The 17,378-nt window shown below is 36.6% G+C and overlaps 1 protein-coding gene across 2 annotated transcripts in view; it reads left to right on the top strand.

Moving 5' to 3' along the window:
* The window catches only part of LOC124400432 (adhesion G protein-coupled receptor A3), a 191,196-nt gene that overhangs the window by 11,605 nt on the left and 162,213 nt on the right, over window positions 1-17,378 (top strand). For both annotated transcript variants that reach the window (XM_046872263.1, XM_046872272.1), the window contains exon 2: window positions 9,422-9,493. In XM_046872263.1, the coding sequence (XP_046728219.1) occupies window positions 9,422-9,493 (72 nt within the window). The remainder of the gene's footprint in view (window positions 1-9,421; window positions 9,494-17,378) is intronic.

Below are 17,378 nucleotides of genomic sequence, written 5' to 3'. Positions count from 1 at the left end.
GCTGTTTTTGTCGCACACTTTATATTAAGATATGTGAATAATATTGAGTATGTCAGTGTTATGGGTATATTATGTCATGGGTATACTGCTGTATGTGATGTGAAACATATTACACCATATTACAGACGCCACATCAGGAATATGGCTACAGTGGTATTTTTTTGTTACTGTTTAAATCTAAAATGAGTTGTATAATAGCTCTTCTGTAAACTGACAGGGACAATATAAAGCATTCTTGATGTATGTTACTTAAATTTTTTTTTAGGTTCTATAAAGGTGCCATGTGTAGTAACATTATATTTATTAATAATGATGGTGATGATGACTTCTCAGTAGATACAATTTACAATAGTAAAATTTTTGCCTATTATAAGTACATAGTTTTTTCATGTATTAAAAAAAGTAGCAAAACAATTTAAACATGGTTTTATTTGTTATATCTGGAACTCCATATATCACTGCCAGTTAAAAATCGTTGTGGCAAGTTTCAGTTGTTTGCATGCAAATTATATGAGGACGGTTGTAGCTCAGTGGTTAAGGCATTGGACTCTAGATCGGAAGGTCATAGGTTCAAATCCCACCAAGCTGCTACTGCTGGGCCCTTGAGCAAGACCCTTAATCCTCAACTGCTCAATTGTGAGTTGCTCTGGATAAGGGCGTCTGCTAAGTACAATCAATGCATTGTAATAATATAGATTCTTCATAAAAGCATGCACAAAATGAGCTATAATAGTTACAGGTCAATGCTGTAGGTCACCAAATATTAAATGTTGTGAAGCTAAAAATAGTATCCCACATGTGGAGAGCAAAGGCTAAGGGAGCAGAGCGAGATATTTGGAAATATATTCCAAAGTTTATGCAAAGATATTTGCATAAACTGTTAAATAAACTGCATAAACTGTTAAACTGTTAAAACTGTTAAATAGCATCAATTCAAGTAAGCTTATAGTGTTGTGTGTGTTCAACATTTATCTCCGTTGCTTTGAGCACCAATATTTAATCGTTCTCTTTCAAAATTATTCTACAGACAGCAGTAGACTAGGAATCTGTAATGGCAATCCTGACTCACTATACAAGAAAAAAACTTGTATATCGAAAAATGTTTCAATATTTCCAAAAGTTTCCCAGCATTCAGCCAAATAACCTGCTGAGGGGTCTAGCGGTCATGATGCTTGTTTGCTAAATGCTAAATGCCAAGTTGCTTATGCTTGCTGTTTTGCTGTACTAGAGGGTTTTATATCAACTTGTGTTTACTGTTTTTTTTTTTATTTTCTCTGTATACACCACATATTTACCAAAGTTTAAAAAGTAAATTTTTTTTATGAGGTAAATTATTTCAAATAAAGCACTAATTTGCTCTCACTAATGGTTCACCATCAGTCATACTAGCGCACGTTAATAGATTTGCTGTCAGCAGCACTATCAGATAATTGTTGGCTTATTTTATTTTGCCATTGAAAATAATAAAATGAAATCATTTTCCTCAAAGTACCATTGAAGCAAATTGAACACTTGATGCCTCTGCAGTATATGCTGTCTTTTATCTAATATCCAAAGTGAATAACCTCAGGCACACAACTTGTGTTGTATCAAATCCATGAACTCTCACTCTCAGGAAAGTTCACAGCCTGCTGAGTTATTGCTCCTAAGCTGTCGCTGAGAGATATGTCAAAGAGTATTATCCAAAAAACACACTGGGTGACGCATAGGCGAAACAGAAACATTTCACTGAGCCTTTCCCTCTTTTATTATAAATGTGTATAGTCTCACCCACTTACATGGATGCAACAAAAGTTCATAAATCCTACTGTATCCTTCAGACAAGTTACGAATGGGTCTGATAGTGTTTAGACTACTCACTATCTCAGAATATAAGGAAAGGAAAATAGGGAGCCTGCCAGGCATCCGTTACTGCGCTGTTGTCTCTGCCTCCTTTGTCTGGACGTAATAAATAGTTAAGTTATTTAAACGCTTATAAATCTGTTGGACCCGTGGCAACCCAGGCCCTCAGAAGTGTGTTGTGCGCTCCAGCTTTTCTAAACATCGTAAAACAGCCAGGGTTTAACATCCTGAGAGTGTGGCTTCTGTCTGTGGGGGCGAGCTTATGAGAAGAGGAATGTTATCAGCTCTCTAGAAAGAGGATACATACAGGACATCATCTGATAATGTGCTGAAAGGCATTGCCTTGTGTTTACAGGCAGCTATAATGCAAATTGATGACCTTGTAGTGGTGACATGCTTTATGCATTTTTCTTGGTTTTCTTTGAGACACTGTATCAACAGTTATTGTTTGTCTTTAACAAAGGGATTGCTCAACTGCAGGACAGCTTTATTCTCACAGAAAACAATGTTATCTTGTCACAATTTCCCAAGCCAACTGCAACAAGATCTACAAAACAAAAACAAGTCCAGCAGGCCTGGTGGCTAAAATAGCCAGAATTACCTCTCTGCATTGTCCAACCATATGTGCCACACTCGTTCCTCCTCCAAGTCTACAACCTTCTTAATATCCATTTGAACTATGTCTGATTCACTTCCAACATCAATGTTAGCCTGTTTGAAATATGTTATTCTGGTTAGCCGTTCCAAGAAACCTGATATATCAGAATAACACAGGGTTTGGAGCTGAGGCTGGAAAGAACTGGGCTGTCCGCTCGGCATGTTTGTAATAGTTCAGATCCTGATTTCTACCCTACTTGGGCCGTGTGACTTGTGCCCACCAAAGGCTGAAGTTTCGGTTATTTTCATTTCTTCCACCCCTATAATAATGCAGTAGGACGGCTGAATGTCCCGAGGCTGTTGTGAGAGTGTTTCTCTCAGGGTTTGGCCAGCTGTGGGCCTCTGAGTGCTGAAAGTGGAGATAGAAACTAGAGAGTGTGTGAATTATGTCTAAGCGTCTACAGTACTTTTACTCAGGAAGACCAGGTAAATCTTCAAGTGCTCTACAGAGGCTGCTGCATACTCACACACACACACACACACACACACACACACACACACACACACACACACACACAGAGTTGAAAGTGTGCTTCTTTGTACTGTCAGCTGCATACTGTATATGGGAATGTCTATACGAGAGAGTTGTGTGTGTGTGTGTGTGTGGGTGTGTGTGTGTGTGTGTGCGTGCATATTGCCCCCCTTTCCTGATGAAAGCGATCAGAGAAACACAGAGTGCAATGACATAGACCATTTGCTCCGGCAGCCCCGGTGAGACAATATTTGATTTGTCCTCTGTGTCTCTGTCTCTGAAAGCTGCTTATCCTGGGAGAGCATAATTGATATTGTAAATAGAAAGTTGGAAGGACACTCTGGATGTTCGGCATGTGCTGTTTACATAATGTACAATTATGTTTTGCTTGCGATTTCCTGGACGTTGTGCAGAGGCCTGACAAAGGCATGAGGGGTTGAGGAGCAGCTGAGCTTCCTCTGGCCAAATGGAGACATGGACACCCAGTCACACGCTTGAGTTTGCACAAACACAGAGCCCCTGTGCATGCCATGCTCTCTAGTGTGTGTGTGTGTGTGTGTGTGTGTGTGTGTGTGTGTGTGTGTTAAACCAACTATTTGCCACTAATCAAGTCATGCATTTGCTTGCATTATAATAAATTTAACTGCTCAGTTGCATGCAATACGTCCCTAGAATGTTATTATGGTATATTTATACAAAGTTTATACAGAATATAGAATCAGATCTGTACTTTTCATGTATGATGAGCAGTTGCAAACTCTTTCCACTTCACTCATTCTAACCGAATTCTGAATTGGAGTGAAATCGTTACTTTCATATTGACCATTTTCAGCTTCACTCTGTCTTTATATTATGAATATATCAAATATACACACAGACTCATAAGACCTTGGCCATACTAATATTATTCAGGCTTAGAAATTAGACACTACATTTATGCGATTTAAGTAGGACAGAAAAGAACTGAATAAATTAGCCTAGGTTGTTGTGGGAAAAAGCCAAATATAGTCAAAGAAATGTAGTCAAAGAAATAACGAGCATTGAGAACAGAGCTGGTGCTAAATGCACTAGCCTTTGACATGAGGATGCTTAAGGGGTCTTGTTCATGCCCAGTAGTGGTAGTTTGAAGTTCAGATCAAAGCACTGCCAAACTACTGTAACTCATAGTAGAAACTCAGGATTTTGAAAAGGAAACCATTTTGGTGTACTGCACAGTTCATGATTATAATGCTTTCCTGGTGCATTGTAAGTGATAATTGTAAGTTTTAATGACACCAATTGCCACCTTGACACATTTCAAGAAAAAAAAAGAATGCCTCAACGAAAGTGTGTCAAAAAAAAAAGAAAGACCTGTAAAAAGCTACTTTAACATTTACAGGCCTAAGTGGCTAAATTGAATGTTCTATTGTAGCAAACTTTGAGCTTGTTTTGTGGCTTAGAGATGTTAGAGATGGGGAAATACAAGTTACAGTCTTGCTTTGAACACAGCATGAGGGTGTGGTGTATGTACAGTCATGGGCAAAAATATTGACATCTTTGCAATTCTATCAGAAAATGCAACACTTCTCTCTGAAAATTGTTCCAATTGCAAATGTTTTGGTATTCACGTACTTATTGTTTTTGTTTGCACTGCAACAACACAAAGAAAAACAGGGAAGAAAAATCAAACTTGATAAGATTCCACACAGAACTAAAAAATGGACTGGACAAAATTATTGACACCTTGTCAAAATTGTAAGAAATAATTGCTTTTATAGCATGTGATGCTCCTGTAATTTGTACTGTATTTAGACACACCTGTGCAAGTAACGGGTGTGGGTAATCACACTTGCAACCAGTTAAAATAGAGAAAGTTGATTCAACCTTTGTGTTATGTATTACACTGAGCATGGAGAAAAGAAAAAAGTGTTGTTTGTGGATTTGAGAGAAAAAATTGTGGAAAAACATGGACAATCTCAAGGCTACAAGTCCATCTCCAGAGATCTTAATGTTCCTGTGTCTACTGTGCGCAATATCATCAAGAGGTTTACAGATCATGTCACTGTAGCTGACCTATCTGGACGTGGACGGAAGAGCAAAATTAATGGAAAATTACAACGAAGGATTCTTCGAATGGTGGATAAAGAACTCTGATTAACTTCCAAACAAATTCAAGCTGATCTGCAGACACAGGGTACAATCTAAATGAAAAGGGGCGCTATGGTACGAGACCCAGGAGGACACCACTGCTGACAGAAAGGCATAAAAAAGCAAGACTGGAGTTTGCCCTACTTATGTGACAAAACCACAATCCGTCTCTGAGAATGTACAGTACTGACAAAAGTAGAGCTTTTTGGTAAAGGACATCATGGCACCGTTTACAAAAAAAGAAATTAGGCCTTTAAAGTAAAGAAGACAGCCTTTACATCAAAAATGGTGGAGTTTCAAAGATGTTTTGGGGTTGCTTTGCTGTTTCTGGCACTGGATGCCTTGACTGTGTGAATGGTATCATTAAATCTGTTGATTACCAAAGAATTTTGCGGCGCAACGTAGTGGCCAGTGTCAGAAAGCTGCGTCTCCACCAGAGGTCATTGATCTTCCAGCAGGACAATGACCTGAAACACACTTTAAAAAGCACTCAGAAATGGTTACAATAAAGCTTTTCTGAGAAAAGCTTTGCATTTTATGGTACAGAATTGCATAGGTGATGAATGGGTAACATTATTTTTCATGTGCACTCTTAATTAATTTTGAATTCAACTCAAACCTGTGTTTGTGTCTTTCTTTATACAAAGCTGATCTGGGCTTCCTAGCTGTAAATGAGCAAAACAGTGTATTGCATTGGGAGTGTGCTACCTGAGGAGGCCCTGAATTATTAGTTATGACTACATAGAGCTCCTGATGAGGTGTTGCAGGAAAACATGAGTCAAGCAGTAACCTTCTTGAGCCAGCATGGGTTACAGGACACCAGTGCCTGAAGGCATGTGCATGTTTTTTATTTGTATAGTCTAAAGCAAAAGAAATCGAGAACAAGAATACAAATGATGAAAAAGGAAATCGAACTAAATTTTTAAAAAGCAGGAATGCACACTGCAGTGCACCATTCAAATGTATTCACACTTAAGGGCAATACAGCATTGCCAGTCCTTTTTTGAAGTGGGAAGAAACTGGAGAACCTGGTACAAAAACAGTCTACATAGACAATAACCAGAGCTCATGATCAAACTCTGGAGCACTAAAGTAGCAACCCTACCTGCTGCATCCAACTTCCTGTCCTTTATTGTTTATAATTATATATTATAAAGTAATAATAAGGTAATGTGTCAATTGGAGTGAAATGCCCTTATAAAATGCGTGCCTAGAGAATGCAAAGTAGAGGAAATTCTAGCCAACAGGCATGTATTACTCATTTTACATTTATTGCATTTGGCAGACATCCTTATCCAAAGCGACTTACAATTATCTCATGGGCAGTTGATGTTTGAGGGCCTTAATCAAGGCCCAGAGATTGCAGCTTGGGGGTGCTGAGATTTTAACTCATGGCCTTTCAATCAGATGTTTTAACCACTGAGCTGCCACAGCAAGTGTCCTTTATGGTCTATCTCACTTTATTTTTCTACCTTCCAGAACGTACTTGATGTCTTGTGAATCTTGCTACCGCATGCCCAATGGCCTTGGGATAGGCTCTGGATCAATTGTGATTCTTGATTATGATTAAAATATTTGGTGAAGATGAATAAATGAATAAAAAAATGAGTAAATGGATCATTGAATGGCTCTAGTAAATATGACGGTACATGTTTGCCTAAAGGAACATAGTTGAATTACAGTTTTATAATAAGGTAATAAGGTGGACTGGAAAGGATTTGAAAACCTCTGACCTAAGGTTTTATCTTCTTTCAGACAGATTTTCTTTAAGTTCAAGCATGCAAAAATATGAGTATAACGTCAGACAGCAGAAAACCCTCAGAGAGAAGATCACTGCCCTTTACATTACAGGTGCAGTGCTATAATTTCTCTCCACTCACTTTCTTTTTTCCCTAAAGAGTTCTTTTTTGAGCTTTATCCACCAAGTTAAAAGTACATCATAAAGCACATCTGGAGAGTTTATTGTTTGCTGCTTTTTCTTCTTTATGTTATTTTCTGTTTATTCTCTCTGGAGTGCTCATGAGTAGAGGTGAACTACCTTGAACAGATTTGCCCTCGTTTACTCCTGTGTCTCTAATAGACCACATGTGGACCTGGCCTGTGTATTTGCTCTTTTACAAATGTGTAAGAGGTTCCACATTGGAATTTATAATCTTTATTCTGTGCAACACGTAGAATGCATGGTCAGCTGCTTCCCTAGAGCCATGCCTGACCTTGGGAGAAGATGAAGGGTGGAGGATGAAGGAGCGGGCTTAGTGTCAGTGTGTATGGTAGAGATGCCATTTTTGTTCACATAGTGCATGTAAAGTAGGCTCGCTCTTTTCACACACACACACACACACACACACACACACACACACACACACACACACACACACACACACACTGTTACACACATTCATACAGTGTAATGCATGCTAGCATGCTTGAGTGAGCAGCACATCAGGAGACAGTATGATAAAATGCTTTACCTCTGTGATCAATATTCCTGCTCATGCTGATGTCCAAAAATGCAATTGTTCACTATGCTGCTGAAATAATGAGCACAAGGGCGAGGGACTAAGCATGACATTTATCACACTTTAATGCCTTCTTTCTGTCTGTCCTTCAGTTTTTCCATCTGTCATTCTCTCCATGTCTCAGAAGGCACTAGCCAGTCTTAGATTTAGCCAGAAGACCCGGACCTTCATTTTGTCTCTCTTTCTGTCAACTTTTATTTTTCACACAGCCGTGTACTAATAGAAATAGATATTAGGATTCCTCTTCAAAACATTTAAGAAAGTTTTTGCCTCAGTAAACAGAATTAACTGATGTCTGTCATTTTGCTCCTGCAGACAGACTTGTGTGTGAATGAACATAGAGATGATTTTTTCTTACAAGACACTTAGTAGGTAATCTTGTACTGTCTACCATGGGTTGGTCTTTAGGTAACATCTTTAAGTGTCAGCACAGTTAAATCCTGCATTGAGCAAATGATTTGAATTATGTGTTTTTTTATACTATGTAATTGTTACAGAATTTAGCTGCCACATGACAGAGGGGAGCTGGCTGTTGGTGGGATTTGGTGCGTGACCAAATTGTGAAGACAAATAAAAAACATAGAAAAAAAAAGATTTTTCCTTATTTTCAGGATTAATAAAGGAACTCAGAATAAGTATGATTTAACTCAGTTCTTCATGTTTGTTTTTTTAAAGCAACACTACAGTTTTAGTGATGCATACACAGAATTTTGTGATACAAATCATGTAGCATTTCAATGTCTAATTGTCACAATATGATATTGATTATTTTCTACAGCTGTAGATTTTTTTTGCTCTTTTGCTCATGAGTTTATAACCCAAGCTTTCAAGCTTTTGACTTAACAACAAGTTTGAAAGTGATAACAAAGGAAATCTGAATACAAAAGAAATTAAAACAAATAAAAAAAGCAACACACATGGAATAGAATGTCGGTCCAATACTGTGCACCAGAGTACAAATTCAAATTCACCATAGACCACATTTAGAGAGTGTAATGTTAACTCAGCAGAGTTGGTCAAAAACAGTGATTTAGACTGTTATTTTCTCAGAGGGAGAAAAAAGTGGCCAATCCAGATGGAAGTCAAATCATAGAGTAGCACTTTCAAGTGATGGAATTACTCCTGGCCAACATATACATTTTATCCCATCAGAAAAGGACAAAAGGTGTATATTTAGGGCTAAATCAAGACAGCAAAGACTGGCCAAAAGTAAACTACAACCATGTCTGTAGTCAGTTAATTGGCTCACCACTGTGACACACCATGTATTCAGGAAAAAATGTTGTTATAAATTTTAACAGTGTGTGTGAGTCAGAGTAAATCCATCAGTGTAACTACATTTTCTATATTGAGCTGGTGGCTACTTTTGAATCAGGTAGCTTGTAAACGGGAAGAGTATTGCATCACCCAGGTAATAGAGACAAACTGCACATAGTTTTGTTCTCCGAACGTAATGCACATCACGTTTAACCATGATCGATGAGCACAGAAAATTAAACGTACCTTAATTTAACTTTTTGGGGAAAAAAGTGATTTAAGTAGTATGCAGAGGTGTATTTTTTTGGAGGATGTTTTCATCTGAGGTATCTTACATTATATTGCCATTAATAGCAATAAATTCTCGAATAAGCAGTGCCTCGGACATTTATACCATGTTCAGAAATCCATATTAATATCTCTTCTGGTGGAAAAATGGCAGTTTAAGAGATTAATCGCAGTGTGGCTGAAAAAAAGAATGACATGGTCATGTTTTATTTATGAATTTTCATGATTTAGCTGATGCTCATTTTCTCTTTCCCTTCAGGATCCTCAGAAATAACAAAATCTCAACGGTGAAAAACGCCTCATTCTTCGGCTTACGCTCTCTAGAGAGACTGTAAGTACATTTAACCTTTTCATGAGCATTAATAGCATTTTCAGCATGCTACAGAAGTGTTGACACATAGTCTGCACAGTACCGCTTGTCTATAGCTCAGACGAGTTCCATTTAGTTAGACGTGATTGGTTTCTAATAGCTGGCTTATTATTCTTTTGCATCTGAAAGTTTCAGGTCCATGTTGAAGTCCTAGGAATAAACTTTCTGTGCTTTTATCTCCACGTTGAAGTCCATCGGAGCTAAGCACTTGGTACCGATTCCAAAACGATGCATATTTAATCTGCGTGTCAATCAATAGGATTAGGCTGCCAGCTCCACAGGCCATGTAATGTTTGCTGGCAGGCTGTAGATGAATTTTTCACAATAGATCAAGTAATGAGCAGCTCACAGACCAGGAGCATGTATGGCCCTATTGATTACTCCCCCTACCTTGATTTTAATTAAGCTCCATCACCCAGACGGCCACCTTGACATTCTAAAGAGCCTTTTCACAGCAGCTATTCACGTTTTACTGACAGGCCACTTCGTTGCAGATTGCCACCAACTGTGAAACCCAACAAAAATAATGAGAATAGCACATGCAAAGGGCATCGTGTGATATTTTGCTCTGGTTTGAATGCCAAACACAAACATGAAGAACTGTGAGAGACTAGCGTGATTATAGTAAGAGAGTGTTGCAGAGCGGGGGCTAATGTGGGATATCACGTCAACACTTCATATTTAGTCAAACACTTGGCTCTGTTGGGGTTTTTTTTCCACTTCACAGAAACCTTAGATTTTTCTTTTATAGACATAGTAGTTTTAGCCAAGCAGCAGAGTTTTTAAGCAGCTGACAACTTCTTATAGCCTTAATGTAAGTAAGAATGTATCCCAAAAAATTTTAAACTAGGTTAATTGGAAATTATTAACACTCAGGTATTATCTGCCTACTCTGCATTTTACTACATAATCTAACTAAATGCTAGTTAAAATAAACCAAATTTAATTGTACTTGCACTTGCATTTTTTGGATATTGGTAAAACACTACAGGTTGATAGGATCATGTTTTAAAACAATACATATAACAATCAATCTATGGCAATATAGAGGAGCATGGAGATTATCTCTTCACCTTCAGCATAGCAAAAGTTTAAATATTATGACTGAATAATATAGATTATTACTGGATTATTATTGGGTATAAAGTATTGGGTCATTTTGTCTCAAAATTTCATAATAATGATTTACACAGTATCACAGGTAATAACAGACAAATTATTGTATTTTATTTCTGCTTGTGCTAAAAGCTGAATTAACCAGAAACCAGAAAGCAACCAGAAAGAAAATAAAGCACAAGTTATTAAACATTTTATTTTGCTAAAAAGATTATTTGTTTTGATTTTTTTTTTTAAACTATGGTGCAGTAAATGATATTAATAATAATAATAATAATAATAATAATAATTTACGATCAATATTTACATCCAATAGTGTTGATTGTCAGTGTATATGGCTATGAAAAGCCAATAAAATTTTATATATTGTCATATAGAATTATTCTATTATAGTTTCAGCTCTAACATAGCCCATTTTTTTCACATTCTGCATTTTTTTCCTCTTAGCATCTGGCAGTGATAGAATTTCTCATACCCTTTATCATCACACATTGCATAATGAAACATTTCATGTGCAGCCAGATTGAAGTTCATCTTAAATACTATAGCATGGCCTTCCTGATTCACCTAGCAGTTGCTGCCTTATGTACTCTCATGTACCCTCATGTACTTCCATGTACCAGCTGCCATAGTCTGACAGAGTCTGTCTACACCAGCATCATGCATTTGTTGTAGAGAAAAATGCCACTGCAGGCTGCTGCATCTGTCAGTAGGGGGCGTACCACTGTGGATAAGACAAGAGATTTCTGTGTAGAATTTAAAGAGTATCACATGTAGACTGTTTGGTTTGCATTAATGTCCTAGAACAGTATTTTATCAAACCAGGTTTAATTTGTGGCATTTGAGCATGTTTAATACCCAATCCAAAATATATCATGAGTCATCAATCAGATTCATGTATTTATAGACTAACTGCTGATGAACTGATAAGTATCTTTGATCATCTAATCATCTAATAAATAATGTGCTATCTCTTCAGTATGCATGCTTTAGTCACATTAATTAAGCTTATTATCTGTTAATTGAAACTATATATTTATTTCACTGTGCAGCTCAGCATCAACTCTGCACATTTTCTTATAATGCTCCAAAAGCTATAGTCTAATACCTAACAGATAAGAGTATTTTTTGTAAGTTATAAGTTGTTCATACGAACCTGTTTTACTTTGCTACATTGCAGAAATTCACTGAAACTGAAAACTATTTAGTGAGTTTAAAAAGCAGATACACTCATCATGCACTTTATTAGGAAGATCTGAATACCTGCATGTACATGCATTTGTCCAAAAAGTTGATCTTATAATAGCAGCAAAAAGCATTAGACTTCCTGACTGTTTGAAATCTGGTGAGTCCTCCCTGAGCTCTCTCAGGAACAAGGCATTTCTTCCTGCAGAACTGTTCTTTTTTTTTTCTTAAATGTATAATTTTTTTAACATGTATAGACTGTTGCAGGTTAAAATCCCAGGTCATTAGTAGCAGTTTTCTGGAAAACTTAAACCATATCTGGCATCAACAACCATGACATGGTCAAAGCTACTCAAATCACATTTTCCCCAGTATGATGTTTTATGTGTGACTGAAATAGAGTTCTTGACCTGTATTGGTATATTTCTTTGCAGTGTGATGGCACCACCAGCTTAGTTGTTTCTTTAATATTTGTAGAAATGAACAGATGTTCCTAATAAAGTTGTTGGTGAGTGGTACTGATGAGGCTAGCATTTTACTGAACGGTTCCTCATTAAAAATAGTATCTGGGTAGTAATTTAGGCTTAATCGTTTGTTTAGTACTATATCAATTACTATGTCTTTACTACCCTAATATAAGCATTCCAAAAGCCATATTTTAAACCACGTCTCAAATATGGTGATGTTGATATAATTAACTTTAGAAGGCACACCCTGCTGATGTGATTGCTTGTGAAGGAAACAGTTGCACATAAGGACAAATGGCTTGCAGCTTTGAGCTTTTGCAGCTTGGCCTGTGACCGAGAGAAAGCCGAGAGGTCTCCGACTGGGATTTGGCTTCGGCTCCGAGTCTGATAAAAGGGATGTTTACCAAGCACACATCTAGAGACATGATCATGGAACACTGCCAGTCTGGAGGTCAAAAGCATAGCTGCAATAGCTACAAGAGTGTCTGAATGTTTGGTGTTCACTGCTCTGCTCTGTAATTTGAAAACTCTTAAGATGAGTTTCCCTACTACTCTAATGTACATTGGTAATTTTGGGGTAAATCTTAATACTAAAATGTCTGCAACAATCTTCCCAACTGTGCTAATGAAAGTAGGTTTTATTATTATTATTATTATTATTATTATTATTATTATTATTATTTTCAGGAAGATTCAGAAGAAACTCAGTTTTGTATTCACGCATTTATAATTGAACACTGTATTCTGACCTTTACAAGAAAAATAAACAAAAGATATATACTATATAGACAAACATATTGGAGCACACCTCTTATTGAATTCAAGTGGTCAATCAGACCCATTTCCACAGGGGTATACATTCAAGCCCTAGCCATGCAGTCTGTTTTTACAAAGATTTTTGGGATAAAATAGTCTCAAGAAAGAACTTGTTGAATTCAAGCCTAACATTGGATGGAGTGGTGTAAAGCCTGATGCCACTGGTCTCTGGAGCGATGGAAACGTGTTCTGTGAAGTGGTTAATCATGCTTCTCTGTTTGCCACTCTGATGGGCTAGTCTTGGTTTTTCAGATACCAGAAGAACTTTACCTGCCTGAGTGTATTGTACCACGTGTGAAAAGTTTGGTGGAGAAGGGGCAATAGTATAGGGATGTTCTTCAGAGTTTGGGCTACTGTACCATTACAGTATCTGATATAACAGATAAAATTACCATTATAAAAATTAAAACCATTACAAATTCTGTTTGGGTTTCTGTTTTTTTTAAGTCACCAGACCTCTCTACACTCTTACAGGAACCTGTGTGTGCTATCTGAATGTTCATACTGTTTCATCATTCATCACTTGGAACTTCTGTATTTTGACCATTCAGGCACTTGAATGTAAATTACTCATGATAAGTGAAGTGCCATTCTCTCTGAGTGGGCGTCGCTCTGGGACTGTATCGGGATTCTTTGTTCTGCATCAGCTATTCTTCTCCATCTTTAGGAGTCAGTCAATGAGACTTCCTCCAGAAGAGTTCCCTTGTTGTTTTCACTGGAGTGGTGTCATTTATCTCTCCTTCTTAAATACCCTGTCTCCTTGAAAACAATTGATGAATAGTTTGGTGAATTGTTTAGAGAGATTTCAGTGCTCTTTATGTGGGTGACAAAAATACACTTGAAAAATGGGTTGTCTGGAAGTTCTGGATCTATCAGATGTGTGAATGAAAATTACTGAGTCTATGCCACCTAAAATACCACTTAAGCTGTTATATGGGCCAAAGGCTAAATGATAGGACCAAAACATTATGGGAAAAACTAATTTCCATGACAAAAAAGCCTTTTTTAATTGTTTAAGCCATAAATCATTCTCCCACACTCTTTAAACAGACACAGAAAACATTTGCAAGAATATAGCAAGATGAATTTTATTTAAATTCGTAAAAAATATCACATATATAGTAAGTAATGTACAGTATAATACTGTAGCATGGTATATTCATAGTTTCTCTGCTTGTTTATTGGTTGAAGACCAAAAAAAGGGTCTGAGTTAAAGATATACATCCCTGCATTCTTTATTTTCATTGGCTATATACTACAACCAATAAATAAGCGGAAATCTACTGTTTCTTGTAGTGCTACTTATTTCTTATGATTTTCAGCATCTGCGCACAATGCTTTCGTGAACAACACAATGTGTCCTTTGTCCCGGGGGAAATATATGATACACTGTACAGTATTTTAGGTAATACTTTTATAATAATAGGTAATACCACAATAATACTTTTACTTTGCAATAAATCAAAAGGACGACTGAATTTTTTTTTTTCTTCAGAGCAATGTACATGAAATCTGTGGCCTAAAGACAGTAAGACTAATCTGGCTAGTGAGTACATGGTCAAAGATGCTTGCAGTTCTACCCTTGCTGTAATATAGGACAAATAATAAAGCCACTATGTAGCCCACTCGTAGATGCTCCAATGTGATTCCCAGTCCTATGTTTTAAGTATACAGAAATAAAATGCAAAAATGGCAAACAAAACAATGCATAGTACGGTGAGCTTAAAAGTTACACTGCATGGCCAAAAAGTATTTGGACGAATGTTAATTACCCCAAATGTTCCACGGCTGTATGTCTCTGTATGCCTCTGTATAAGCATGTTACTGATTCCAAAAAGATCATCTGCCATTAATGCATGGTAAATAATCCAAAATATATGGTAAAGTGAGCATTAGCTTAGATTGCGTTAATAGCATTGCTCAATGTGAAGTGCATTAATCAAAAACAAGAGAGCCTTCATTTTATAGGAAGTTCTGTTTTTGTTTGTTTAGCATATTGTTTTAAAACAGAAATATAAGATTGCTTTTGCATAGAAATTTCTCCACTAAGCACAAAAAAGGATGGGAACAATTTTCTATAGAATCATTGGTAATATGTCACTGACAAGGCAAGGTTAAAGATGTGATTTTATAGGATGGTGTATGACTGGAAAAAGAAAGGACTGGCCTTCCCTACTGCTCACACTCCAGCTCTCTGCACATGTCTCTCAGGACTAATTTATCTCTCCCCCTGTCCTCTGACTAAGAAAAAGAGAGAAAGGGGGTGGGGGTGGGAGGTGTAGAAACAAGCCTATCGTTTTACTTTCAGATCTTAAGTCATGGCATTTATATTTGTTTACCCTTATGACCCGAATGACCTCATTCCTCTAAAATGTTTTGCGCAATTTCCAATAATTTTAACTGCATGCAGACAAAAGGATTCCAACATTATTATAAAAAGCATACAGTAAATCAGCTAGTAATGAGATTCCTACTGGGTTGGGAAAAAATATCTACACAGATGTTTTACATGAAGGATGTTTTTTTTTTTTTAACTGTGATGTGAATGTGGTTTACGTAGTGCACAAGTTCTGCTTAATTATACGTGAAATAATTTTATACTCACCGGCCACTCTAATAGGAACTATTATTCAATCAGTCTCTCATGACCTCTTGGAGGCAGTGAAACATCTCTAAATCAATTATTCAATTTTATACACCATGATGGGAAAAACAACAACAAAAAAACTTCACCTGCCCTTTCCCCAACTTACTTTACTTTTGCAGATAGTCCACTCCAATTTTTGTTCTTAGCTGACAGAAATGGGACCCTCTGCCTCAAGTGTCAATGCATTTTAAGATGCTTTTCTGCAAAGGACCATTGGCCAAAAGTAAATTTCATTAAAGTAAATGTTCTCACTGCCATTCATTAAGAAAGCAAGTATACCATTTAAATTTACATAATATTGCATTATCTCAAAATATCAGACAAATTCGTTTAGTCTTTGTGCCACTGCTTTTATGTCTCCACAATTAGCTGTATGTTGAGAGCCACAAAGCATGCTGCATCTGCACCTTAAAGTATTCATGTGTAATAAAGTTACATTCATTTATATTCTCTACATTTGATCAACTTTTGTTGTTATGCTAAGTTAAAAATGAAGATCGGTGGCAGTGGCATTTTTTCCCACAATTTTTCACATCTCATATATAGCATGGGGCCCAAGTTTGGGCATCTTTGCTATATATGGGATGTTGTTTATGAAAATTCCAGGATCTCAGGAGGCACAAACATCCATTCTGCAGTAAACATCAATAAAATCACAATATTCACAGGTTTCATGTGAAAGTTATCAGAACCTCAAAATCTGCATCTGCATGATTTTATGCACCGAACTGCTGCCACAAGAGTGATGATTGGATAACTTCATGTGCAGCAGCACAGATGTATCCTTTTGTCCAATTTCTTTTTTTATCTACTCTTATATAAAAAATATAATTTTAATATAAAAGGATGTATCAGGTGATATATTAAGCAGACTTTTTTTTTAAAAGAAAGTGAATAGGAAGGTAGAAATTATGAGATCACTATCCAGCAAAACTGGATACTAGAAAATCAGTGTTTCGAAAAAAAGAAAGGATTGTTTATCAAAACACAAAAGGGCCTTAATGCTAATACCTGAGCTACGATATTTCCATAATAACAAGATTTCTTTTATAATGCAACATTGTATGAAATTCTTTAGTTTTTTTTTTCCATTTGTGTACAGAATACCGTAAATATTCTCACATTCCAATATTCGCACAAAAAAAAGTACTTTTAGAATAATGACAAGGACTTGTTCCTTGTCTCTCTTATAGCTGACTATTCATTGAATTTGAAACATCATGCTTATTTTTGTAATGAGTACCAGCACATCGGCAAATCCGATAAAGCATGTCAGTTCCTGGCATCAGAGGCAGAGGTCACATTCTCAGTAAAGGGCTGTACACAATCTAATTAATTAGCAAAAGGGAACTGAATTTACAATTCTGGATGCAACATTGTAATCCTCATGTACAATTATGACAACTAGATATTTACTAATATGACTCATAATAACAACTAAACTAATGTACTCTGCATTATTAAAGTTTGGAGCAATGACTTTCCATAATTATTTTTCAATTAAGCTGCAGCTTCTAATAACCTGAACATACAATTATTTAATTTGATATATTTCCACACTGAAACAAATGAAAAAGAAAAAGCATTTACAGTGCATTAGTGACATTGCAAAAAA

Source organism: Silurus meridionalis, chromosome 2 (assembly GCF_014805685.1).
Source record: "Silurus meridionalis isolate SWU-2019-XX chromosome 2, ASM1480568v1, whole genome shotgun sequence".
NCBI classification, from domain to species: domain Eukaryota; kingdom Metazoa; phylum Chordata; class Actinopteri; order Siluriformes; family Siluridae; genus Silurus; species Silurus meridionalis.
The sequence above is the reverse complement of the archived record's forward strand: the minus strand, read 5'-3'. Positions and strand labels throughout refer to the sequence as shown.